Here is a 25,594-nt window from a genome sequence, read left to right as displayed (position 1 = left end):
CTGTTGGCAATGATTCTGCTCTCAGTACCCCAACATTCCCCAGTTTGAAGCTCACCCTCCATGACTGCTTTCTGTTCACAGTTGAGCTGCATAATAAAATGGGATTCATGCCACTCTTCCCTTGCAGTGTGACAAACCTCTGGTAAGAGGATAATGCTAAGTTCTTTGACCATCTCTCTAGCTTTGTGTTTTTTCCTCTCCCTCTGTTATCAGGAATGTCTGAAAACAAAGTATTCTACAGCTGTGTGGATTATGTGACAAATGTCTAAAGGGGAAACATTCAGTGTTTGCGTCTGAGGACTTCCCTTTGTTTTGTTTCCTTCCGATATGAACCTTATAGAATAGGTCAAACCCGTGAACTTGAACTTGAGTTTGCCAGTGAGTCTGCTTGGGCTCTGGACTTTACCTTGATGACACTTAATAAACTTTTATTGTTTTTTTTTTACTGAGAATCTTTGAATATCCTCGTCATAGACCACAGGAGTGATGCTATTATTAAAGAAAATTAAAGAAAATTGGCCTCTTGTAAACATTCTGGAGAGTCTTTGACCTCTGGGAAAGGATGAGCCTCCCGCTCGGCTTCCAGCTGCTGAATCTTCCTTTCCTTTTCTTCTAAAATTTCTTCCAGCTGAGCGATCTTCTCGGTCTGGTGGGAAACCTGGGTCGACAACTCCACAATCAGGTTGATTTTTCGGTCACCTTCTTCCACAGGCAGGAGACCACCACAGCCCTCTTCCAGTAAGCTGTCTTCTAAAGCAAACAAGAAAAGGAAAATCTGAACAGTTTTAATTGGATTTCCCAGAACTCAAAGAAAGGGAAGATGAAAAAGTTTCATTTCTCACGTTCTTAAAAGAGAACACAGATGTTGCGTCATCTGGCCAGATATACTGAGAACGGAATCTGCACCAGTGTGGGGAAGGACCCTGGGTGCTCGTGAAAAGAAATCTTAGAAGCCTCTGGAGAGGGAGGAGAATCAATCTTTGCCAACTCTTGTTTATACGCATTTAACTTTCAATTAACCATGGGAATGAGCTGTCCTTGAAAATCCAATCTACAAACAGTAGCCATCCCAGACTTCGTGTTATCGTTTCTTCATAATTCTTCACAAGAGCTACAATCAAGTAGAAATACACTTCAATGTGAATTTTAATTTGACTGGGAAAAAAAAAGTTGCCATTGTCCCTTTTGGGAAAAGTGATAATGAGAAAGGACTAGTTTCTTAACCCAAGTCAGCTTTAGAGTTGGCAGGGGTGTAATTTGAGGTGATCAGGAAAACTCTGTAGCAGGGTATAGAGATTAATTTCTTTTAGGTCTGAATACTTTTCAGCATGTCAATAAAATCACAAATGCCTCCTGAATATAAAAACTTATCTTTATCAATTTCTATAAGGTAACCCCTCAGATAAGGATAAAGGTCTGAGTAAGGAAGGAGACAGAGGCTGTGTCAAAGAGATAAAAGATTAGTGACTGGAAGCAGGAAATCCTTGAAAACAAATATCACTAGATGGTCAAAAAAATTTAACTACTGAAAGGAAACCTCATTCTACTAGATTTTAGCAGTACCACCCTCCACATCACTCATCCTGAAATTTCTACCATTAAAATAATTTCTCTACGTTGTATAAAAGGCAGACTTCAGCTATAAAAAGTAAGGGACATCAAGGGCTTGGGTACCATGGTAGGATTAATTGAGCTAATAGCATATGAATGAACTTGACACATGGTGTCTACAGCTAATTGCTGTAATTGAAGGTCCAGCCTCTACTCAAACCGCAGTGAAAGCAAACCCACAGCTGCACTTGAAAGAAACATAACAGTAAGTCCAGGGTACAAAGGGCTGCTACTATTGTGTACCTATACACCTGTTAAAGCTGGGGCAGCTTTGTTGTGATAGCCAGTGCAGGCAGGGAATCACCCATTTCTCAGCAAATAAAACTAATTTGTGGCCATAATTTTCTCGAGAAGTCACGGGGTGAGAGCTTGAGCACCACATTGCACACTGGACACAATGCTTTGGCTTCACAAAAGTGATGAGAGGAGAGATCAGGCTGGTCTCTGCTTTTAGAAATTACTGTCAGCAATGTACTACGTTTCAAGAATCTATGGAGAAATCTTTGTTCTGAACATATGAGATTCTAATGATAATATTTAAGGAGATGGTAGTTTGGGTATCTTTCTTAAAAAGCAATGAAAAAAATCTCAAATCGCAAAGAAGCATTTGATTTGTGCCCTCTTCAAGAGGCCTGTGCTTTCAAGCCCAGAAGAAGGAGTCCATAGGATGGGGTGGGGGGCTTCCTCATTTGCTGATATGCTGGGCCTCACCTTTCCTTTTTTCTGACTACAGCTGTGCTGCCCAATACGGTAGCCACTTACCACATGCTGCCATTAACCAACTGAATGTGGCTGGTTTGAATTGAGATGTGCTGCAGGTATAAAATACACATTTGATTTGGAAGACAGACTTGAAAAGAACGTGAAATATCTTATTAGGCTTAAAAAATTGATTATGTATTAAAATGATATATTTTAGATTACATTGCACTAAAATATATTTTTTAAATCAATTTTACTCATTTGTTTTTACTTCTTAAAAATGTGGCTACTAGAAAATTTCAAGTATCATTTGTGGCTCTCATTATAGTTCTATTGGATAGTGCTGAGCTGGAGTTTCCTTTTGGATGAGAACTCTTTTTTTTTTTAACATCTTTATTGGAGTATAGTTGCTTTACAGTGGTGTGTTAGTTTCTGCTGTATAACAAAGTGAATCAGCCATATGCATACATATATCCCCATATCTCCTCCCTCTTGCATTTGCCTCCCACCCTCCCTATCCCACCCCTCTAGGTGGTCACAAAACACCGAGATGATCTCCCTGTGCTGTGCAGCTGCTTCCCACTAGCTATATGTTTTACATTTGGTAGTATACATAAGTCCATGCCACTCTCTCACTTCGTCCCAGCTTACCCTTCCCCCTCCTTGTGTCCTCAAGTCCATTCTCTACGTCTGTGTCTTTATTCCTTTCCTGCCCCAGGTTCGTCAGAACAAAATTTTTTTTTTAGATTCCATATATATGTTTCAGCATATGGTATTTATTTTTCTCTTTCTGACATACTTCACTCTGTATGACAGTCTCTAGGTCCATCCACCTCACTACAAACAACTCAATTTCATTTCTTTTTATGGCTGAGTAATATTCCATTGTATATGTGTGCCAGTCTTCTTTATCCATTCATCTATCGATGGACACTTAGGTTTGGATGAGCAGTCTTTGAAACAAAGGTGGATGTGTTCCCTGCCGATGGCTCTTGTTAACATGTACAGTTGTTATTCGGGAGGGAGGATTGCTGGTCCTCAACTATTAGCACAGAGATCATGTCTTCTGTTACTCTAGAAGGTAGAGGCATGGAAATCTGGGCTTGGGAGAATGGGTTCTTAGGGGTTGAAGGGAGTTTCAACAGGAGAGGAAAGAATAGAAGGGAAATGGCAGCAAGCGGCAGTGGGAAGATGTTAAGGAAAGGAATGGCAGGCAGGATAGAGAGGGCTGGGCACCATGAGGCTCAGGGACAAAGGGGGCATCAGAAGCATCTCTCCTTGTCTATGTCTGTCAGATTCTCCTTTCTCGTTGACCTCTCCTTCAATACTTTCTTTCCCCAGTTTTCCCTCTCTTTTTAGGAGAAGTTATTTTCTACCAATTGCACAGGGAAGAAAGGAGTTTAGCATCATTCCCAAAGGCAAACTGGTCAAAAATATTTTTTAATTTGTTTTTTAAAAAAATAACGCAATATAGGTAAGACACTTCTTTCACTGAATTCTAATGATAAAGGGGTAAAAATGCAGCAAGGTGGCCTTACATAGGCAATCACAGTCACCAGGTCTATACCCTCTGTCTCTGCCCTCTCGGAAGAGTGTAGTAGAGGGAGAAAGTAGAATGACAGTGAGAGAAAGAGAGTCAGGGTGTCTTGGTTAGCTCAGGCTACCACAACAAAATACTGTAGACTGGGTATCTTAAAGAACAGAAATTTATTGTCATAGATCTAGAGCTTGGAAGCCCTAGATCAGGGTGCCAGTGTGGTTGGGTTCTGGTGAGGACTCTCAGCCTGATTTGCAGACAGCTGCCTTCTTGCTGTGTCTGCACATGGTAGAGAAAGAGATCACAGGTTCTTCTTATGAGGGCACTAACCTCATTCAGAGGGCCCTGCCCTCATGACCTCATCTAACCTAATTACCTCCCAAAGGCACCATCTCTAAATACTAGTACATTGGGGGGTTAGGGCTTCAACATATGGATTTTTGTGGGGGACACAATTCTGCCCATAGCACAGGGAGAAGATAATTGGAAAAAGTGTAGAGAAGAAACATGAGGCTGAAAAAAGGAGAGATGGCATGAGACCTTTAATTCTACTGTAATGTTTTCATGTATTACATGAAAATGCCAATAAGGAGACAAGCTAAAGAATTGGTGTGCCAAAAAGGAGTTTTCTCATACAAGTATATTTTACCATTAAATGATCTCTTTACACATATAAGAAAAATATTTTTGTTCCGTTTCTAAACACGTATGAATAATAAAAGTGTTTTAAACTTTTCAATAAAGTGAGGGACTCCAGGATTCACATCCTATTTGTATTGGAAACAGCCCAAGGCCACTCCAATAAATTTTTCAGACTCTACCACTAAACTTCACATAATCTTGTCTGCACTGCTCTTCCCTACTCCAAACTCCCTCATCTGTAATAGGAAGGGATGTGTGTCCCTAAGGTCCTGACAGCTCTACATGCCCCCAGATCTCAAACACCTGTTGTCTTCCATGGCCTTTTGCTAGAAGCTCAGATAGTCTTGCCAAGGCCATGGCTGCCTGAGATGTGGAGGATTCTGTCTGCTGACCAGATAATCTCAGGTTTAACCTTATACCCAGAGGCAGTAGGAGACCCAGAGACAAGAGAGAATCTTCTCTCTGTCAGACAGAGGGGACAAACCTGACTAGCGACAGTCAGGGTATGACGTCATCACAATTGCTACTATTGTAGAGGTTTTTACAAGCGTACATTATTTTTCAGGATTTCCCCTCTTTCTGCCTTACAATGGTGGGAAGCAGGAATGAGACTGCGGGTTTAGGGTCACGGCAAAGAGGAGGCAGGAGAAGGGGTGGTGATAGTTGTGCAGGTTTAGAAAGAGGACAGACAATAGGAGCCTTCTTCCAGCTGGGCCAGGCTACGTTCAGGTTTCTAAGTCACCCTTGAAGGACAAAATGCCTTTGGCCATTTGCAGCTTCCCATTCTTTATACCCTCAAAACCTTCATGCTCTTAGCACAGGGTCACATGAGAGTCATGTCAAAAATGACTAAATTGACAACAGCAGAGGTAATTGTACTTTGAGAAACTTAGGGACTTAGAGTTGGAATGTGTGCTTTGCGGGTGCTCTGATCTCACCTGTACAGGAATTATTTCTGCAGCATCCCTAAATGATGATTTTCTAAGTGGCTTGCAGACATTGGTGTCCCTCAAGCTCTTCCTGGGTCAGCTGCCAATTGTAATCAAAGAATGAAATTTGCATTTTGCCACAAGTGCAGCTGCCTTTTGTTATAGAGCTATCTGACAGGTGGAAGGCTGTCATGGACAGACCGGAGGAGAGCAGAGTACAACTTACAGCTAATCAGAGGAAAGAGGTGTAGTGTGAAAAGTGGCCAACAAATGGCTGGAAAGCTTTTTAAAATTTTTATAAATATTTCTTTCTAAAAAGGGGTGTTCCCCTTTTGATCCCTTTACTGATATCACCACCCAAAAATGTTCATTGAGCAGAGAAACGCTAAGAACCACTGATCGAGCATCTGATTCCAATACCTCTAACAGTGGGAAACACACTTCTTCCCAGTTAGATCTCAAGCATCCTTCATGGTCATCTTTTTCATTCATTCATTCATTCATTCAATAATTAGTTCGGTAACTGGGACCCTGCACATAGAGAATAAATCAGATGCCTGCTGGCTCCAGTCACAGTTCCACAGTTGGGTAGGAGAGGCAACACTGAGTTAGGCCCTAGAGGACACACAGGATTTAGCTTAAACAAGCATCTCCACTGGGTACTCACCTGTGGACATTTACTTTTCTCTCTGCCTTTCAAGCTGACTGCTGAGGCTGCCAGGTATTTAAGAAAGACGCCCACTGGTGAGGTGATTAAATACCTCGCTCCCCTCAGAGGCACCCAGGATTACTGTTTGGCCTAAAAGACTATGTCAGCTTCCTCCTCTGCTCAAATGCCCATCACTCTGACTCACCTTCATGCTGGTCTTGAAAGCTGTGTATATTTCACAGTAACCACCGAGGGAGCACAATTTCATCTGTTGCCATACTTGGACTTGAAAATGGGCACATCCTTGTAAATATATCCCTCTCGTTACTCGGATAAAATCCAAAATGACAAAAACCTTCCTAATTTTCTCTCCTTCTCTAGACGGTTGCAATGAACATTTGAGAATGGTAATTCTCTGCAATAAAATGATTCACTTACATTTTGCATTCTTGTAGCACAAATGTTTTACCTCTTGAAAATCAGGTTTGTCTTACATCCTGCAGACTTGTGTATCCTCCTCCATCAATGTTTTTATTTGAACGCTTAGAATACATTTGAAGTTGGCAAATTTGTTGACTTGGGAAAAAACCAAGTAGCATTATAAGAACAGATTGACCTGGCAAATAAGTTTAGTCAGCTAAAATAATTAAAAAACAGTCTGATATTTGCTAGGAAGTTTTGATATGTATCACAAAACTCCCCATATCATAATGATGACCTGTCTTATAACAGGATTGTGTTTTAGAGGAAAAGTTTGAGGTGCAATTGTAGACTGGAGCAAATAGACATTTTCACCCAGCAACAGCCCAACAGTCCCATACCTAAGAGCTTAAAAATATCTGTCTGTTTTAATAAGTGCTTTGGAAGGACAACATACTTAGTTGAAACCTTGATGGAAAGGCTGTAGCCCTGATGACATGGGGAAGTGCTCCGGAGAGCAAAGGGAACAGAGAGCCTATAGAACACTTGATGGAAAAAAAAAAAAACACTTAGGAAAAGCAAGGAGTGAGAGAGACTGTGTAGGAAGTACTTGTTGCTTCAAGCTCCCTGGCCTCAAGCAGACGCTGTTCCTGCGCCAGTCCCCAGAGCCAGCATGTGGGGTCTGCTGATACGGATGCTTTGAGGACTTGTTTAGTGTTTGGGTACCAGGTGGAATGAAAAGCACTAGTCACTAACCACTAGTGTCACTCCTGTGCTGGCAGGATGCTCTCACCGTGAGACGTGTGTGGGAGCCAAGCAGGCCGAGGGAACTGCAGATTCCCAGTGTCCTTCCTTTGTCACTCTGAAGCATGAACACACTGTGATATCCATGCTTAGCATTTATGGAGATGGTTAATGCTCTCTCACCCAGAACATGTAGTTGAAGTACTGCAATAGCTTCATATCTGGCCACACTGCTTCTGCTACTGCCCTTTCAGTCTGCCTTCAACTCTGCCCGGAGAGGTTCCATTAAAACATAGGTTGGGTATAAACACTCTCTTGTCCAAAATTCTTCAATAGTTTTTCATTTCACGTAGACTAAAAACCCAAGTGCTTACACCGACCCGTGTGATCTGGCCCCACTGTGCCTCGCTGACACACCTCCTATGCACCCTCCTCTCTTCATTCACCCTGCTACATTCCCACCAACATCTTTGCTATTCCTACCAGACCCAGCATATTCCCACCCCAGGGCCTTTGCATTTGCTCTTTCCTCTGCCTGATAATTGTACCCCTGATCTACACATGGCCAATTCCCTCAATTCCTTCAGGTCTTTTCTCTCCAAAGTCACCTTCATATAATGAAGCCTTCCCTGGCCATCGTGTCTGAAATGTCAACCCAACCCCCATTGCTGAACACTTCAAATCCCTGTTCCCCACTTTAGTTTTACTGACAGGCTACATCTGACTACTCTATATTTTATTTTTATCTTGTCGCTAGTCTCTCTTCTCCACTAGAATAAAAGCTCGGTGAGGGCAGAGTAGCTTCACTACTGCATCCTCTTCTCCTAAAACAGCCTTGGCCCATAGTAGATACTCATTTGTTAAGTGAATAAATGAATGAAAGTTAAGTGCATAAATGATACAAAATCACCATGGCCGTGATCAGTCCAGAGGTTTCAATTGGTATATCACTAGGCTGGTCCCTCAGTTTTTTCGCCAGGCACATTTTTTCTTCAAACAAAATTTTTCACTACTGCAATTTTTAAATAAAATAAGCTGTTATGATTGTACAACATTGCAATTAACTTTTCCGAGTTTAATTTTTTTTAAATAGAAAAGTGGAGAAGTTAGAGTAGATCTCTTCCAGATCTGTGGCTTAGATTCTATAAGCTATAAAAATGGTTTTCCGAGTTGTCCACTCATCTTTTTAGAATCTGGATACCTCTTCCCAAGATGGATTTGACCAGCACTGCAAGTGACATACTATTACAAAAAGAAACCTGGCAAGGCAAGATTATTTACAACTAGGGTCAAAAGAATATCCTGCAAGCGTGGCTTGAACATGACCCTTACCCTGAAAAAGCAAACAGGAAACAAATGGCCAAGGAAATTGGCATTCCAGAATTTAAAATTCAGATTTGGCTTAAAAACCACAGAGCAAGACAGAGACGATTGGGGATCAGCTCCTCCCTAGGAGAAGACCAAATCCATGGACAGAACCAGCCTCAGCCTTATACTCAAGAATACTTACCAAAAGGAGCCACACGAGACCAGACATCCGTCCCAAGATCTCAATCAAACATTCTAGTTCAAGCCTTCAAGAGGAGCCAATTCCTTGATACTGCAAACAGGAAAACACTAGGCAAACAGGCATTCCAGAATCGAGAATTCAAATGTGGTTTCAGGACCCAAGATCTCTGTACCCTGGGCAGAACAGAAGTGAGCCTGTGAATTCCTCGGTGGATGGCCCAAATGGGAGACCTGGTCTGACAGCTCTGCAGCACGAAATTGACCTGTGCACTCTCCCAGGCAGATCTCATCATTTTCCTTCCTCCAGTTCTTTCAGCAGGAACCAACCATTTCTACCTTTCTCCCATCCCATGTATCCTCTGTCCCTTGTATGATCCAAGGACAAAGTGTCATGATGCAGCCCATGCAGGCTGTGCAGGGAGGAGAGAACTCTCCTCTACTCTAACACTTGGGAATTATGTGCCAGGACTGCTGACTATAGGAGGATACCCAGATACTCAGTATCCTTTCTGGCCCCAATACCAAGAAGAACGCCAGGATCACCAAGAACAGACTGACTACTGCAGTTGGAAGACTATTCTCAGCCTCAAGCTGAACACAAAAAACAACCACCACAGGATCTGGGCCAGGTGGACATATCTTACTTTCTGCAGTGGTGGGATGAGTGCTGCCAGGCTCTGATTGCAGAGTGGGATCCTCAAAAAGGGACCCACTGATGCAGACTGTTGGCCACAGCACACAGAGTCATGCCCTCAGCCAACAGCACCAGCAATATATAGAAACCTCAAGAAGCCTTTAGGTCAACTCCTGCCATCCACAGATTGTCAGTAAAAGGTACAAACTTTTTTGAATCCTGATCCCCAGGAAGAGGACCCTCCAGGATTTTCAGGCTCTTCTGAACACTCTGCAAAGCTCACCAGGGCTTGGGCTTCAGAAGGAAGAAAATAGCATTCTGAACCTGATCCAGGCCTCCTTTTTTTTTGATGCAGATCAGAGCAACTTAAAGAACAATGAATTAGGAAATCATCCTGTCAGGGGCAAAACTAAAGCCGGGGAAAGGAAAAACCACTCGGAAACCAACATGGAGGTTGTTTTTCTTGTGGGCAGTGGTTATCTTCCGTACTCCACTAAGTGAAGGACTGTTTCCAAGCTCCCCACTGCCTCTGGAAGTACCATGGGCACTAGGTGGTGGACATGTCTGCTGAATTCTTGCAGAGAAAAAGTATCTTACTGACGAATATGACCTTCTCTCTGTAGTCACCACATCCTCCACAGTCTGGAAAATCCACAAACTGTAACCTAACTCAGGCAAGAACAGATCTCTGAGGGACATATTAGAACTTCTTTCCCTCCTGGCATCATGAGAGGGCAAACTTGAAATTAGTTCACTGTGTAGAAAATGAAGGGATGCTGTACTTCCTGATGATGTGAGCTCATAAAAGTGAGCTTTTCCCCAAAGCTCTGGGGGTTTAAATTGCGAACTAGATACTACCTCAGCATCCATCATTACGGGAATGATTAAATGGATTAGGACAAATCCATAATACTGAGTAACCTTCACTTGGAAGTGTATTTTTACTTTGACTATTTAAAACATACAAAAGATTACAAGGAAATTATAATAGCAATACCATATCATCACTGAACATAGTCTAATGACGCTAATATTTCCACATTTTTAGTTTTTTGTATATATTTGATATATTTATATATATGTCCATAAGATTTCTCCTCTTACTATAAATACATTATATATTAATCTAAAACCTGGGATAATCATTCTCAGTCTTCTCCCTTTTGAAAAGGTAAATTCTGAAAACAGATTTTGGTATATGTGGGTTTACCTTGGCAATAAAAATGTTTAAAAAAAAAAATGGTTTTCCAAGTTGGCACCTGGCAAGCCCTGTCAATATGGAGAATCCAGGGCCTCACTGCTGAAATTCTGCTCAGGTGAATCTAGGAGGATGTCTGGGAATCTATATTTTTATGAAGCTCCCTGGGTAATTCTGATGATCAGCTGGTTCTCGCACTTGAATTTCTGCTGACCTACGGTAGACGTGGCGAACAAAGCTTTTGGTGAAATCCTAAGAGGCAGGCCCAGGAGTCCCCTAGGCAAGCCCCTTCTTGACAAGGCTGCTGTGCACACAGCTAGAGGAGAGAGGTCACATCTGATGTGCTCTTTGTGTCGCTCCCTGTTTACCCGAAAGGGCTCTGCCTGCAAATGTAACTAGCTGACCCAATGCATCCGTGGTCCTCACAGCCCTGCTCCTCCTCTAATTGTCTTAAATCTCATCTTGCCAGTTCTAACGTGGCTAAATTATCTCCAGAATACCCAGAGAAAATGGTGAGTGTTTGGGAGTTTTTGTTTTTGCTTCTGTTTCCCAGGGCGTGGATGGATCCATTTCCTCAAAAGCTGATGTGGAGAGGAGTCTCTCTTTTCCTTCCCATGAGGAGTGACTCAGAGGAAGGGAAGGGAAGGGAAGGGAAGGGAAGGGAAGGGAAGGGAGAGATCAAACCTTGGAGTGGAAGCATGGCGACCCCCAGCTTCCATAAGTGTTTAACAGCCACCATGGCCATATAGGGAGCAAGTGAATCCCCTCTGCAGATATGAATCCAGGGTTTTCTTCTTGGAGCTTGCTGGAGTCGTGACATGTCCAAGAAAACTGATAAGAACATTGTCGCAGAAAGACATGTGAATACCTTGGCTCTAGCTTGGGAGGTGAAGGAGAGTTATTTGTATGGGAAAGCAAGTGAGGACGTCTCAAAGATGGTGCCACAAAATGAATATAGGCTGGGACAGGATGGAGGGGGAACACCCAGGGGCCAGAAATTGCTGGGTGGGCAGAATGTAATGCTGTGTTCCACCTCCTACCTACACCAGTAGGGCAAAGGTTTTACTAGGGTGAGGGTAGGACAGCATAAGTTAACTTACTCCATCACTCCCTTTTGGTGCATGGTTCCTTCCCACCCACTTCAGGGTCTCAGATCACAGCAGACTGTTCTACAGAGGGGTTCTTTGATAAGACACATGAGCATTGTCAGCATAACAGTGCACCTGAGTTATGCCAAGAGGAAATCAACCTAAGCAGAAGAAAGGTGTTTTGGAATCTCTCTCACCTCTTCCTATGAGCAGACCTGAAGTCCCCTCCCATAGGTCTGGCTCCTCAGAAGATAATAATGGATGAACACAATGACAGACAGCCTGGCCAGAGGCTGAAAGGTAAATATGGCTCCTGGTAGGGAAACAGAAAATTCAAGGGAACGGGAGACCCAGGAGTTTGGGAGAAAGGAAGAAAAGGAAGAGACAATAGATGAAGGACAATTTCTATGCTTATCTGAAGTGGAATCCATATGGATTCTTCTGAAGTGAATCCATATGGACTGAAAGTCACTTGGAGGAATAAAATAAGGAAGATTTCCATCATTTGAACCACGTGTTGCACTAGAGTGACCAGCAGTGAGACTTTCCTGCTTTTCTTCTTGGGTGCACAGGGGTTATATGAGCCTAAGTTCTTATCAAATGAGGAATGCCAATTTACTTTGTTTGTGTTAATTTTCAAAAGATAATATAGTTTCTGGTGTTGTATGGCATTGAGAAATAAAATGATGCTGTAGTAATAATAGTATTGGCAAGGTTATTTTTTGCTAATGAAAATTAGCTGTGGAGAAAGATGGGCTAAAGGAGTCGTCATTTTTGTTGACCAGGACTTTGCTTGTGTAAACTATGTAGGGGAACGGGGTTTGTGGAGAGGAGGCAGAAGTCATTTTAGCGTCACTGACTTGACACTGCCATTACATGTCTGTGACGACAGGACCCTTGGGTGCAATCATTTTCCTATGCAAAATTTTGAGCGACTTGTTCAGCTCTGCTTCACAACACACAGCTCTCTTTCTTCCCTCTCACCTTGCCCCTCATTTTCTTCCTTTAGATTGATTAGCCCTGGGATGACTGTGATGCCACCATTGAATTTTTCCAGTCCCCTAGATACAGTGCTAGGTCTGGACTCAGTACTTCTTGAGTGGAGTTAAGGAATCTATGCATAAGGTGTAACAAATTGCAAAAAAAATACTACAGTGGCAAAGACTCTCTCCTTGACCAAACTTTAGTCAGGCTCCTCTGGGCCGTTTTCTTGACTAGACGTCATCCTTGAGCCTTGTCCTCAAGAGTCCAGTTGTAGTAAGACTCCTGCTAAGTTACTTTAGCAAGAATCTCCCATCCTTTGTATCTGATCACCCTCAATTTCTGATCCAATTCCTTATCCTCCTCCACCCCAGGTGATATCTGGTGAGTAATGAGAAAAATCTATGCATTATCAGAGGCCCAGAAGCTGCTTAGCCAGGGGACTTGGATTTCAACTAAGGGAAGCTCAAAGTTCCCAAATGGATAGAGGTCTGGATTCCAGGCCCTCCCGTATCCTATGGAATTGTATGCCATTGTTAGTCCCCCTTCCTTGTCAATGTTAACTTTTTACTGGCTCCAAGCAATTAGCATTTAAATGTAACTCAGTTGCTACCATCTTAGAAAGGAAATAAAATCTTTTTACTACTTGAAGCCTCTTCAGCTGTTGCTCTACGACTGTATTACCCCCTTCACAGATACATCTCTTGGAAAGGTTGTCTATACTGTGACTCCCTTTCCGCATACCTGCCTCACGTTAACGCATTAAAAGCACTCTAGCTTTTGCTTTTAATGACATTACTAAGCTAGGATTTGCTGAAGTTACTAGTGTCACTGAATCCAGTGGACTTGCTTCAGTGTTCATCTTGAATGACCTCTGAACACTTGCCACTGTTGACAGCCCCCCTTAAAGCACTCTTCACTTGACTTCTATAATATGATGCTCTGTTTTCCTCCAAACTTTCTGAATACTCCTTTGGTCTCATTTTGTGGGCTTCTCCTCAGAGCAATTACTGCAGGGAGATCCTTACATTCCTGGTCTTAAACTTTCTTCTTTCTCTCTATAGATAATTTCATTTACTCCTGTGGCCATGGTTGTAATCTGTTTGTGTGAACGATGCCCAAATGACCAACGCTAGGTGACCCATGAGCTCTGGACCTTAGACTCCTCTCTTGAGATATCTCATAAACATCTCAGATAAAATATGTCCCCAGCTGAACTCAGTATCTAACGTACAAAACTGATCTCCTTCCTAGCTGAGTAAAATGGCATCACCATGCATCTACTTGCTAAGGACAGAAACCTGAGAGTTACTTTAGATTTCTCCTTTACTCCCATCCTCTTCCATCCATCTTGTCACAAAGTCCTGTAGATTCAAACCTCTAAAGATTGCTTAACTCTGTCTAATTGTCTCCATACCCATGAGGTCAGGCAAGATGCTCCTGCAACATCTTTCACCTCTGTGGCCTTGTAATTCTTATTCAAAAATTATTTTTTATATCTCTGTGAGGTACTATTTTATCAAGGACTTTTCCAAACTCCACTATTTGCCCCTCAGGTTTAGTCCTTTTTGGCCAAAAGGAACTAACAAGCTGCTGGGGACAGCTTATCAGGTGATACATAGGGGCTTTAGAGTGGTACACCTGAGCACTTGGACATTTATTGCTGGAATCTACGGGGTCCAATTAAGAAGAGACCAAGTGAAAAGTGCGTTTTAGGGAACGAACCATAAAAGTGGTTTAAGTGCATGAGAAGCAATAGTAGAATTGAAATGGGTAAGAAAATATCAAAGGAGGGAGGCCCTTGTACACTTGAGAGGAATAACAGAAACAAATACTGCTTATCAGTCTTACCTCCTATACAAGTAATTGTACCTACCTTTATTTTTATTAACTTTTTCTTTCACTTTTATTTTGTGCAATTGGTGTTAGTTTAAATTTCACAGAAATTAGACAATAGTAAGTTATTAACAGTTAACGGTACCTGAATCAGGGATGGGTGGGGACCAGACGTGCCTCTGTTAAGTTAAACTGGCAGCATAAAAATGCCCTGTTCCTGAGGACAGCCTGTGGAGCATGATTCTTTCAATTCCACCTCCCGGTGGAATGCCATTCCAATTTTATCAGCTTGATTTTATTTTTTTGAAATTTCAAGATGTAATTTCATCTTGAAATTACAAAAGATAATTCAAAAGCGTTGGAGAAATTCCCTAAGAGGGAACTCAAACAAGCTGTTCTTTATTTAGGAAATCTTCTGATATTTCGTGCAAATTCATAGATGTTTTCTCATTAGTCACCTATGCTGTCATGTAAATTATATGCCTTGAGAACATGATCAAAGCTAATGGTAAAGGAGTTATTTTCAGGTTGGGCTTAAGTCCAAGGCACTTTAGAGAAGCACAAAAAATTGTCTAGGAGACTAGTGAAACACTTAGCAAAATGCTTCCATCCTGATACTAGGAAATTTTGTATCTATTTTGGATGTATTGTACATAAACTTTGGAAAAATAATATTTATAATTTTTAGAGATGTCAAAGAACTTCCATAGCTATGGTTTCACTTTTTTCTTTTTTCCATAGCCCCCTCCTCCATACTTGTAAGAGAAGGAAAAGGGGCGGGGGGAAGGGAAGTGGGGAAAGAATGAACATTTATAGAGCACTTACTTTATGTCATTTTACTAAGCACTTGTTTAGCAATCATAACAAAGCAGAGTAAATCTTTATGTTTTGTTTCTGTTATTATGACTGATGCCACTAGAATCCTTATATAGGACCAGATCTGAAATATGCAGGCCACTTTCCAACTTCATCACTCCACTCCCCCTCTGCTGTCAGGTATTCATGTAAATCCAGGCAAGCCTTGGCCCATTAGCATATCCTCCTGATCTGGGGTCACACCATATCCATAGGGGTCATTTTCTGAGCACTTCTCAATTGATTATGGAATATTCCTGGCTTTACAAGAATAAAATAACAAGCCAGGTGTCTCATTCTTTTTTGTTTTCATCTATTATTAATTTCTGATCAGAAAAATGCTAAGATAACAGGAATCCTAGGAATTGGCAGCAGGATTACCATTAAGACTTGTGGGCATTTGTTCTGGCCACTTTCCAAGATGACCCTCCCAGTGTCTCTAGGTTCTAACCACCTGGATAAACAAATGCTTAGTGACACGTTCGTTTTCAGCAGGCCAAGTTCTCATTTTGTCTCTGGTTTAAGATATAGAAATTATTTAAATTTAATCTGTATTATGTATTATTTGGTAACTTCTATTCTTTAAACCACTTGAAGTGAACCTTCAAATGAGAAAGTGTGCCTAAAATTGTAAACGTTTCTGTTTTTCTAAAGACTCAGATTGGATTTAGTCAATCGTGTAAGGTGATTTTTACTTGAGATTAGCTTCAAAGAATCAATATCGTCTATGAATGTATCAGTCAGGGTGATTTCAGCTTGGAATAACAGGACATGTGACTCGCAGCAACTTAGACAATGGGGAGTTTATTATTGCAGTGAAGTCTGGGGAATTCCAAAGTTAGCTCATTCTGTGGCTCACAGAAGCCAGGTTGGCTTCTCCTAGATTCTCTTGTTTCTCCCTCCTATTTGCAAGGTGGCTGTTCTTTACAGGGCATTGTCTAAAAGTTGGAAGACAAAGGAAAGTCTTGTCTTTTTAAGAGTTCGGAAATCTTCCATGATGCCCGCTGCAGATTTACCTTACGTGTCTTTGTCTATGATCATATCACATTCCTAAAGCAGCCCTTGATGCAGAAATAGAATCCCCATTATTGGTTAAGACTAATAAACCTTAACATTTTAGGGTGTGTGGGGAGGACCTTTGAAACACATTACCTACCTAATTATTAATAAAACTGGGATTCCGTTAAGAAGGAAGAATAGCGTTTTTGTTTTTTTTTTTGGTGTGTGTAGGTGACTAACAGTGTCTGCCATAGTGAATTAAATTGTTATACAAAATGCCAATAGTAGTGTGGCATTCAGTACTATTTTTGTTGCAAAAAACCTGAAAGCCCAACTCTAACTGGCTTACGTAATAGAAGGAATGTATTGAGATAGGACTAGTTTCAGGCAAGACTTAAACTAGTAGTCCCAGGAATGTAACTGGAGATCTTTTGGCCTCTCTGCTTTTTCTTTATAATGTCATCTTCTTCCTAAGCCTGGTAGTATCCTGGTAGCCAGATGATTGCCACTGTCTTCCAGGGATAAATCTCCTTCTGTCTAATGTCAAAGAGAGTGTCTACCTGTATCAACACAGAAAAGTAGGAGGATTTTCTTTCCCATAAGCCTCAGCAAATATCCCTCACTGGCTCATATTTAATTACAAAAATCTCATCTCTGAACCAGTGGGTGGGCTATACAATTGACTTTTAAGCTTATAACATTGTAATGCATTTAAAGCAACACAATTTATGACAGTGATTTTCTGACAGAAGTGAAAGGAAGTGAGGCAGACCAGCAAATGAATGAATGAATAATGAAGAAATAAAGACCTTTCCCAATTATTATGAGTTTCATATTGCAGCTATTTCCCTAGCAAGAGTTCCAATAAATTAAATAATCATTGTCTGGAAGACAGCTTAAAATAAAGCAAATCATAAAAATCAGATTTATAGGAAACATCTAGTAATAGCCACACCGGTATTAAAATTCTAGCAGAATAAGAAACTGGTTGTTTTGGATGGAATTTATTGGTTTTGAAAAAGATGAAAAAGTTATGCACGGTGACATTTTGATATTGGGGAAATTGAGTTAATTATTTTTTGGCTAAAGAACTCATGCAGAATTAGTTTAGGTTCGCATTTGGCTTGGACAGAAATAGTCACAGAAGTAGAGAACAAGGTTACCAAGGTTGGGGGGGGGCAGTGGGAGGAACTGGGAGACTGGGGTTGACATGTATACTCTACTATGTATCAACTAGAGAACTAATGAGAGCCTGCTGTACAGCACAGGGAACTCAGTGCTCTGTGGTGACCTAAATGGGAAGGCAATCTAAAAAAGAGGGGATATGTGTATACGTATAACTGATTCACTTTGCTGTACAGCAGAAACTAACACGACATTGTAAAGCAACTGTACTCCAATAGTATAAATAAATAAACAAACAAGTAATAAATAAAAATACCCCTCCCCCCAAAAAACCCCATATTTGGCTTTGATATTTGTTTATCATTTGAAGGGACTTTTAAAATCTAAATAAATAAGAAGAAATCTTTTTAGTGGCATGTACTTTTTAGCACACAGTGATGTTTAATGCCAGGAATGTCAGCATTTCTGAAATGTCTACTATATACATCACAGACTAGAAAAAATATATATTCGTACATTCTAAAATATACCCTTGGATAAATTAATAGTGTGTAAGAGCCAAAAAGTGAATTTTATGATTCAGCATGGAAAGAGAGGGCAGCTCCCAAAAGATGCACAGGGAGGGAGGGAGGGCTCAGGGCCTACACTACTTGGGTGGCCACTGCAATAATTTCCTAAAATCTTGGACAAATCAGCCTCTCTGTGTGTCAGCCTCTTCATTTATAAAACAAAAATGTCAGCCTATGTAATCAATGAAAAACTTTCCTGACTCTAGGATTCTATGATTGTATTAGGGACTTTGGACTTCTGGGCATATATTCTAAACTATTTTGGGACTTAATGTGTTGTTAGTTTACAAGTTGGTGTTTAAGTTTCTTAAACCTGGTATAATAGCCCATTCTACATCTATATTCCTCGGTAGTGGGTACATGGTAAGTGTCAGATCTTGTTACATGAAATTGGAGGCGACGATGGTGATTATGACTCAATCTTCTTTGGCAGATGAATGGTAGGAGTGAATGGCTTATTTAGTATCTCCCTCCTTAATTAGTAGCCCCCCAAACTACTTGTCAATCTTTTCTTATAGGGAAACAGCCAAAGGGTGAGCAGAAATAACTTGGGTAATACTTCTTTAGTTTTTTTCAACTTCCTGGAATTTATGAACCCTATTGATGATAAACCACAAAGTTACATATTTACGTTTGTAACATTTGTAATATGTAACATTACATTTCCCATATGGGGGAAATAAGAAAGTTACCAAGGAAGAATTTCAATTAAAATTGAAAAATAAGCTCTTAAAAATGATTCTGTGTTAATGGCTGGTTTAATAAATGTTTGTAAAGCCAATAGGACAGCTTAAATCTTCAAATTATCATCTCGCGGCAGGGATGGTATAGGAGTGCTGGCGTGTGTATCTCTGCATGTGTACGCACATGTCTGTGTGGTCCAAGAATATCCAGAGAAGAAGTAGATAATGTGAAACAGAAAGAAATAGGGTAAATGACTACTATTCAATGGGGAGTCCTTTGTCTGGACTTACCCCACCTGAAAGCTGCACTCTCTGTCAAAATAGCCCATCTGGCCCCTGCAGTACAGAATAGATAGAAGTACAGAGGGACAAAGGGAGGGAAGGAAGGAGAGAGGGAGATCTAGCACGGCACCATAGCAGAGGAAAAGCTATAAGAATGAGGAGTTATGGGTAATTTTGCAGAGGATGCTTTGGAAAAAAGTGACTCTCTAAAGTCCCAGCACTGTCCTATACAGTAGCAGAGTAGAATCTGCTATAGAACCTCAATGAAATAAACTTTGTGCTTTGAGAGAGAACTTTGAGCAACTGCAGATAGACAGACTGAGAATTCTCTGTGTGAGTACAGAAGCCCTGAAAAAAGTGATTCTACCATTTAAGTCTGAAGCTAGAACAGTGCAAGACATAGGAGAATCCTGTGGAGCCATGGCAATGGTGCAAAATATGGCCAGGGCCAGGAAGGAATTGTTTTTTCGTCCACAAATTCCTTAATGAATAGGATTGAAAATTAATAGGAGAAACTGAACAGTTTGCTCAAGGTAAATTTAGAAAACTGTATATAGTATGGCTTATAGGATGGTTTCTGGCACTCCCAATCTTTTCATCTTTACAAAGTTCTGAGTCAAGGAACTCTTCAGATATTGTCAGAGACAGGCATGGAAACCAGGTGGAAGCACCTGACTGTAGCAATCCAGTATTTGGAGTGGTGAAACTGGATAGGCAGCACCATTTCCCAAGTGCTGCTTGTGTGAGGCCTGATGCTATCTGGATGTGTCACACATTCCATGTGCATATGTACACTGTAAATACGTATACGTATCAGCGTGGCCAGGAGTCAGTGGAGCCCAGCTAAAATAATATCTACATTCGACCAAATGCAAAGTGGTTTACCTCCCATCCATTAATGCTATACTTTTATATAAAAACCAATCAACATAAAGTTTTGATCACATTAAAAATTATAATGAATTAACATCAATGAAGAGAAAATGTAAATAAATGGAATAACACAAGTTATCATTTTTGAGTGGGATTCATCTGGTTTGGGGGGGTTTGGAGATTTGAACTCATTGATTCATCTAACAAAGTACCTATTAGACACAAACCTCTAAGACAGGCCTTAGGGATAAAACAGTGACTAGAAATCCGTCTCTACCTTCAAGGAAAAATGTAATTGCTCAATTCCTCTTACATTGCTCACAGTAAACTTGTTTGTGTCAGTAATCTGTTAATTGACTCAGTTTCAAGATAAAGAATTACAAATGCCCTAATACAAAAGACATTTCAGGATGAAAGCAAGCATCTTGAGAAATATTATAGTAACTTTAAAAGTAAAATACACCCCTTAGTTTCCTACAGGTGAGAGGAATGTGAATAGAATGATATATAAGAACTGTCTTCTTTGTGTAGAATATAAAACTGTAGTACAAATATTCAGGGACGGGAGCAATCTGTGTTCAAATTAGGGCGCCTCTGATCATTTGCTCTGTGTGCTGTGCAGGGTTACTTAAACTTTCTGTGCTTCAGTTTCTTCATTTGTAACTAGGCCTGTCAGTACATCAACACAGTATCTCATAGAATTATAAGAGACTTATGTGGGTTAATTCATGTTGAAATCTTAGAATAATGCCTGGCACATGTGCAAGAAATGTTAACTATCATTATTAATGTCTACCTACTGTTTCTAACCACATTCCCCAAATCAAAGTTCACCATCTTCCTGTAAATCACTTGATGTTTCTATTGAGCAGAATGGTCAAGTAGAAGTTTTCATTTGTACAGTTTCACAATCCCATAGCTCTATTTCCAAAATCCTAAAAGCTCTGGAAAATGAAAGTTTTTCCTAGCTCACCTGGTGGCAAAATCTCATCTGACCTGATCTGAATTCACCTGGCATCAAAATCTGATCTGAACTGATAGGAAGCTATTTATAGTATTTATACATCCCATTCAGTGTAAATATTAATATATTTGAGTACGAATATTATCCCCACCCCTGTTGGAATTACCTTTCAGATTTGAAAAATTCTGCATTCTGATACATATTTGGCCCCCAAGTTTCAGATAAGAAATTATAGAGCTGTACTAGTGAGGACAGAGAGGGTAGAAGAAATTTCCATCTCTGGCTCTGTAAGGCAAGATTTATTAAGTGAGGATGTGAGTTTCTCCAATTATAAACATCTTGGACCAATCAGCTCTCCAGATCTGAAAAAATGTGAAACTCGTTTCCTCCATGATATTCATTATCACCAGATCAATCTTCCCTCCTACTTATTATATCTGCTATAATTTCCAAGGAGCAGTTATTTTGGTTTGGGAACATTTATCAAGATACGTAATTCTATCCCTCCTCCAATTATTTTAATTTCTTACCCCTCTTTCCCATTCTCTATCCACATTCATACATATACACCATCAGATAGAGGTCAAAACAAACTCAAATTTTGGGGTGTGGGTATATGTCCCCTCAGCCCCTTTCCCGGTTGCCTTTTCCATTTTCCTCCACCTGGGATTAAGTCAAGCAGTCATGAAGGATGTGTCCTGCCAAGCCTCTTAACTCCATTTTGCCCTCCAGCACATGTACTATTATGAGTGAGCCACTGGTTTGAAGAACTGTCTAGTCTTTAGGCAATTTTGTCTGGTTTTGTCCCAGAAAGTTAAGAGCAGATCCCAATCTAAAAGGCCTATCCTTGTTAACAGCTCTTAAGATCTCCAGAGTTGTCCAGGAGAAAATTCTTCTAAGGCTCCTTCCTCTCTTTCTCCAGGGAGTCTGAAGTCATGTGTTTTAAAATTCTCCAAAATAGACTTAATCTCCACATCAGATTTAACCACAATAACTACAGCTGGGTTTAAAAATCTGCACCACCACCCCCCCTCACGTTACTAACAGAAAGCAGCAGTCTAGCTAGAAGTGAACCTGAAAACCTCTTTTCCAGTGCACTCACGATGTTTTCTTTCCCTTTTGCGGTCAAGGAGGCCTCAAGATGTAGAACTACTTCGTTACTAAGGAGGCCAACAGTAAAGAGGCAAATGCAGGTTTATAAAGATATTAATCCAAACAAGTGGAACATTCATGCCCCAATGAGGCAGAGACCCAAAGGAAATATGGTAAAGAGGCATCTGCATTTGAATTCTCCCTGGGCCATTTACTCATTGTGTGTCCTACTTTAACTTCTTTGGGCTTCATTTTCTTGATCAGTAGCATAGGCACCATAATATCTGCTTTTGCAGAACTACCCCAGGTCACAGAAGAAAATTACTGAATGGGATTCAAGTTTATATCTGTTTGACTCTAAAAACACTGATCTTGTCCTTGCATCATGTGGTCCTTAGAAAGTTCATGTGTAAAACAGAACACTCCCTCTGCTGCTAAACAACCATGGCTAGCTGTCAATACAGCGTGAGAAAGCATTTGGACTGTTTAACTTTTGATGATGGAACCTGGTATTGATCAGGGCTACAAGCAGAGCATAGTGTTAACTCAGTGTTAAATCTAAAAGACTACCTTGACCTAAGTAACAGGGTGTCAACAGGTGGGGCAATCTGCAGCTGGCTGTGGTTCTTCTGTGGTAGAAGGTAAACCTGGTTACAGGGTAGCACGTAGCAAACCTTAGGAAGTCCCACTGAAAGCATCTGGAGCTCATTGAGAGCTGAACAGAAGAGGAAAAACTATAGCAGAAATTTCAGTTGCATACAAAAATCTAAACAGAGAGTGGAGAGTCCCTCTTCCGGAGCAACCCTGGGTGTCTCAGATATGATGGCTCCAAGGAATACTTCCTTATCACCAAAAGGAATCCATTTAAGACAAGAGACTGACTGCCCGCATCCCTTTCAAGAAGATTTTCATTACCTAGGAGCTAGTTTTCTCCCCTGGTTTCTGTAAAGGCAGAAGCCCTTGGCTTCCTGAGATACTTAAGTTTCAAAAGCCCTTTGGTATAACCCTTAACCACCACACTTAAAAAGTTAACAACAGGGGCCTACTGTACAGCACAGGGAACTATATTCAATATCCTGTGATAAACCATAATGGAAAAGAATTTTAAAAAGAATGTATATATATGTATAACTGAATCACTTTGCTATAGAGCAGAAATTAACACAACATTGTAAATCAACTATACTTCAATTAAGAAAAAGAAAACAGTAAAATATCACTTCTCTTTTTCCTAAACCCAGGAACATGTTCACGCTGGAGATAACAGGAAAACAGCTTTATAAGCCATTGTTGTATGCTGTTAATGAGGGTGTGCAATTTATGCTTTGAAAGGGGGCACCTGGAAGAACAGCCTGAAGACACCATCTCAGGTCAGTGACATTTCCTGCTGGATATTGTTTGCTGACAAAAACCTTTTTTTGGTGAGAGGTTGAGGTGGTGGGTGTGTAACTAAGTGGGTATAGGTCTTAAACTAACGGGTGAAGGGCTTGAAATAAGGTAAAAATAGGGAACTGTGGTATTCATTCCCTCCCTCTTTCTCAGTTTTACTGTATGTTGTCACATCCCTTCTGTGGACCATGAAGAAAAATATGCTCCCTCTATATCTCTATTTCTATCAATAAATACATATAAATTATGGAGCACACCAACTGACTGAGAGGAATACATTATGTTCTGTTTTAGTTCCCCGTGATCAAGTTATAGGAGAGGGTATAGTTTTAGGGTCCATTTCGACTATAAGTAAGAGTAACACGTCCAGAATCACGAGGACCTCCCGAATTTATACAGTAGCAGCAGGTTTTCGACAGCCATCAGCGCACTGTGGATTATTGTTAGTATTTGCCCGTCTAAATCTCTGACCCCTCCTCTGGCCTGTGAACTCCTTGGGGACTGAGACAGGGTGTCACCTGGTTTCTGATCTCCAGGGTTTGCACCATTACGTGGCCCACAGTGGTGCCCCACAATGTTGGGACTCTTAGCAGTGCTGTCGGTCTCAGGGTATGCCTTGTGAAATTTAAGAAAGTGATCTCTGCTCTTGGATCTGATGATTGGACTGACTGTGGAGGGACATTGTTGGGAGCTATTTTGTGTTCTTAGTGGATGATGCGCCATATACAGCTTAAAGGTCACATTTTACATAAAAATAAATATTCCAGTTGACTAATAAGTCACTGAGAGCAAGTTTGTTTGTGTCTAATAAAATTGCATAATGCAGGAAGCTACAGGAAACTCACATTCTGCCTGTCTCCATTTTCCAGCTAAATTAGACTCCGAGAAAAGAAATAGGCTTCTCTCTCACAGCCTGCCACTTTTAAACAACCTCAAAGGTCTATTCCCTATGGGTCAAACTTTGGCAGAATACTGCTATTAGCCTGTGCATGGGGTCATGTGAAATACTCTGATCTGGACAGTCAGTGGTCCACCGTTTACTATTGGATACCACCTTTCTTATGGCTCCTGCATGGGAAAAGAACCCCCCAGGTTTAATGCAAATGCGAAAACAATGGGAATGGTTGGAGGTCCTGCATACAACTATTTAAACGGCATATTTATTCAGTTCTGAACAATGACTAGCACAACTCTGGGGGTTTATTATTGTCTGGATTTCCCTATCACACACCCAACCATTCAGAAGCACAGCTGGAAGTTTCCTTTTATATTACCTCATTCTACATCGATCACTCTCTAATAAAGATGGATACACTAAACATCAAACCTGAGAAGTGCAGAGCATTGGTTTCATTTGAACATGAGTTCTTTGTGATTATTTAGGAAGTCTGTATAAAGTGCTGCCACCCATTCTTGCCTGTTGAACTTTTGCATTTTCTATTTAGTGAGCATGCCAAGGGTTTCTGGGGATCCACTACACAGTGACCCAGTTTAAAGGCAGTTAGAGGATTTTGTAATACATCACCTGAAAAGCCATAAAGGCACATATCATTTTGCAGATGTACAAACAAGACAGGAAGGGTCTATCTAGCCCGTAACCTCAGGCAGAAGATGCAGACCTGAGATCACTGTGAAGCTTTGGAGACTCAGGAAGATCAACTTTTCTTTGTAACACATTCTGATTATTTTCATCTTCTTATAGGCACTCCCTCTGGTTTGTCTAAGTTTGACATGTCTCTTTCATGCAGGCGCTTGACTTGGCAGACACAGAGGAAATGAGGAAACTGTGCCAAATGAAAATGAACACATTTTGAAAATACTGCAATTGGATCCTAATATTGATGCTTTTTCATAGGAGAGGCAATAAAAAACATCTTAGAGCTGAATTGCGATTCTGGTCTTCTCTGAGAAGTAAAAAAGTACATATAAACCATTCTATCAGGTTTTGAACTTTTCTATTTCTCTATCTTGACCAGAAAACTTAAAAAAATAAAAGATGTCATTTACCAGTTCAGTAAATTTCAGTGCATCACTGTCTTAGGTACTTTACAACTAAAACTTAAACAAAAACCTTCTCTTTATTAGAAAGAGACCAGGTGTCAGAAAATAGGAGTGCTGCTTCTAATTCTTTCATTAACTAGCCAGCAGCAATGGACAAATTGTTTAACATTACAGTTTTATAGCTGTTGAGATTGGGACCATCATATACTAAGGGCACAAAAGACTGCAAATTAGGTAGCAAATTTAAAAGTTGCAAATGTTAAAAATAGAAAAAAAATGTTT

The 25,594-nt window shown here is 40.6% G+C and overlaps 1 protein-coding gene across 1 annotated transcript in view; it reads right to left on the bottom strand.

Annotated features, from left to right (window-relative positions):
* Window positions 1–505: 505 nt before the first annotated feature.
* The window catches only part of CCDC192 (coiled-coil domain containing 192), a gene marked incomplete at both ends in the record, with an annotated part of 196,262 nt that continues 171,173 nt past the window's right edge, over window positions 506–25,594 (bottom strand). The window contains one exon of the mRNA XM_079916030.1: window positions 506–750. Coding sequence (XP_079772156.1) covers window positions 506–750 — 245 coding nt within the window. The remainder of the gene's footprint in view (window positions 751–25,594) is intronic.

Source organism: Stenella coeruleoalba, assembly GCF_951394435.1.
Source record: "Stenella coeruleoalba genome assembly, chromosome: 3".
NCBI classification, from domain to species: domain Eukaryota; kingdom Metazoa; phylum Chordata; class Mammalia; order Artiodactyla; family Delphinidae; genus Stenella; species Stenella coeruleoalba.
The sequence above is the reverse complement of the archived record's forward strand: the minus strand, read 5'-3'. Positions and strand labels throughout refer to the sequence as shown.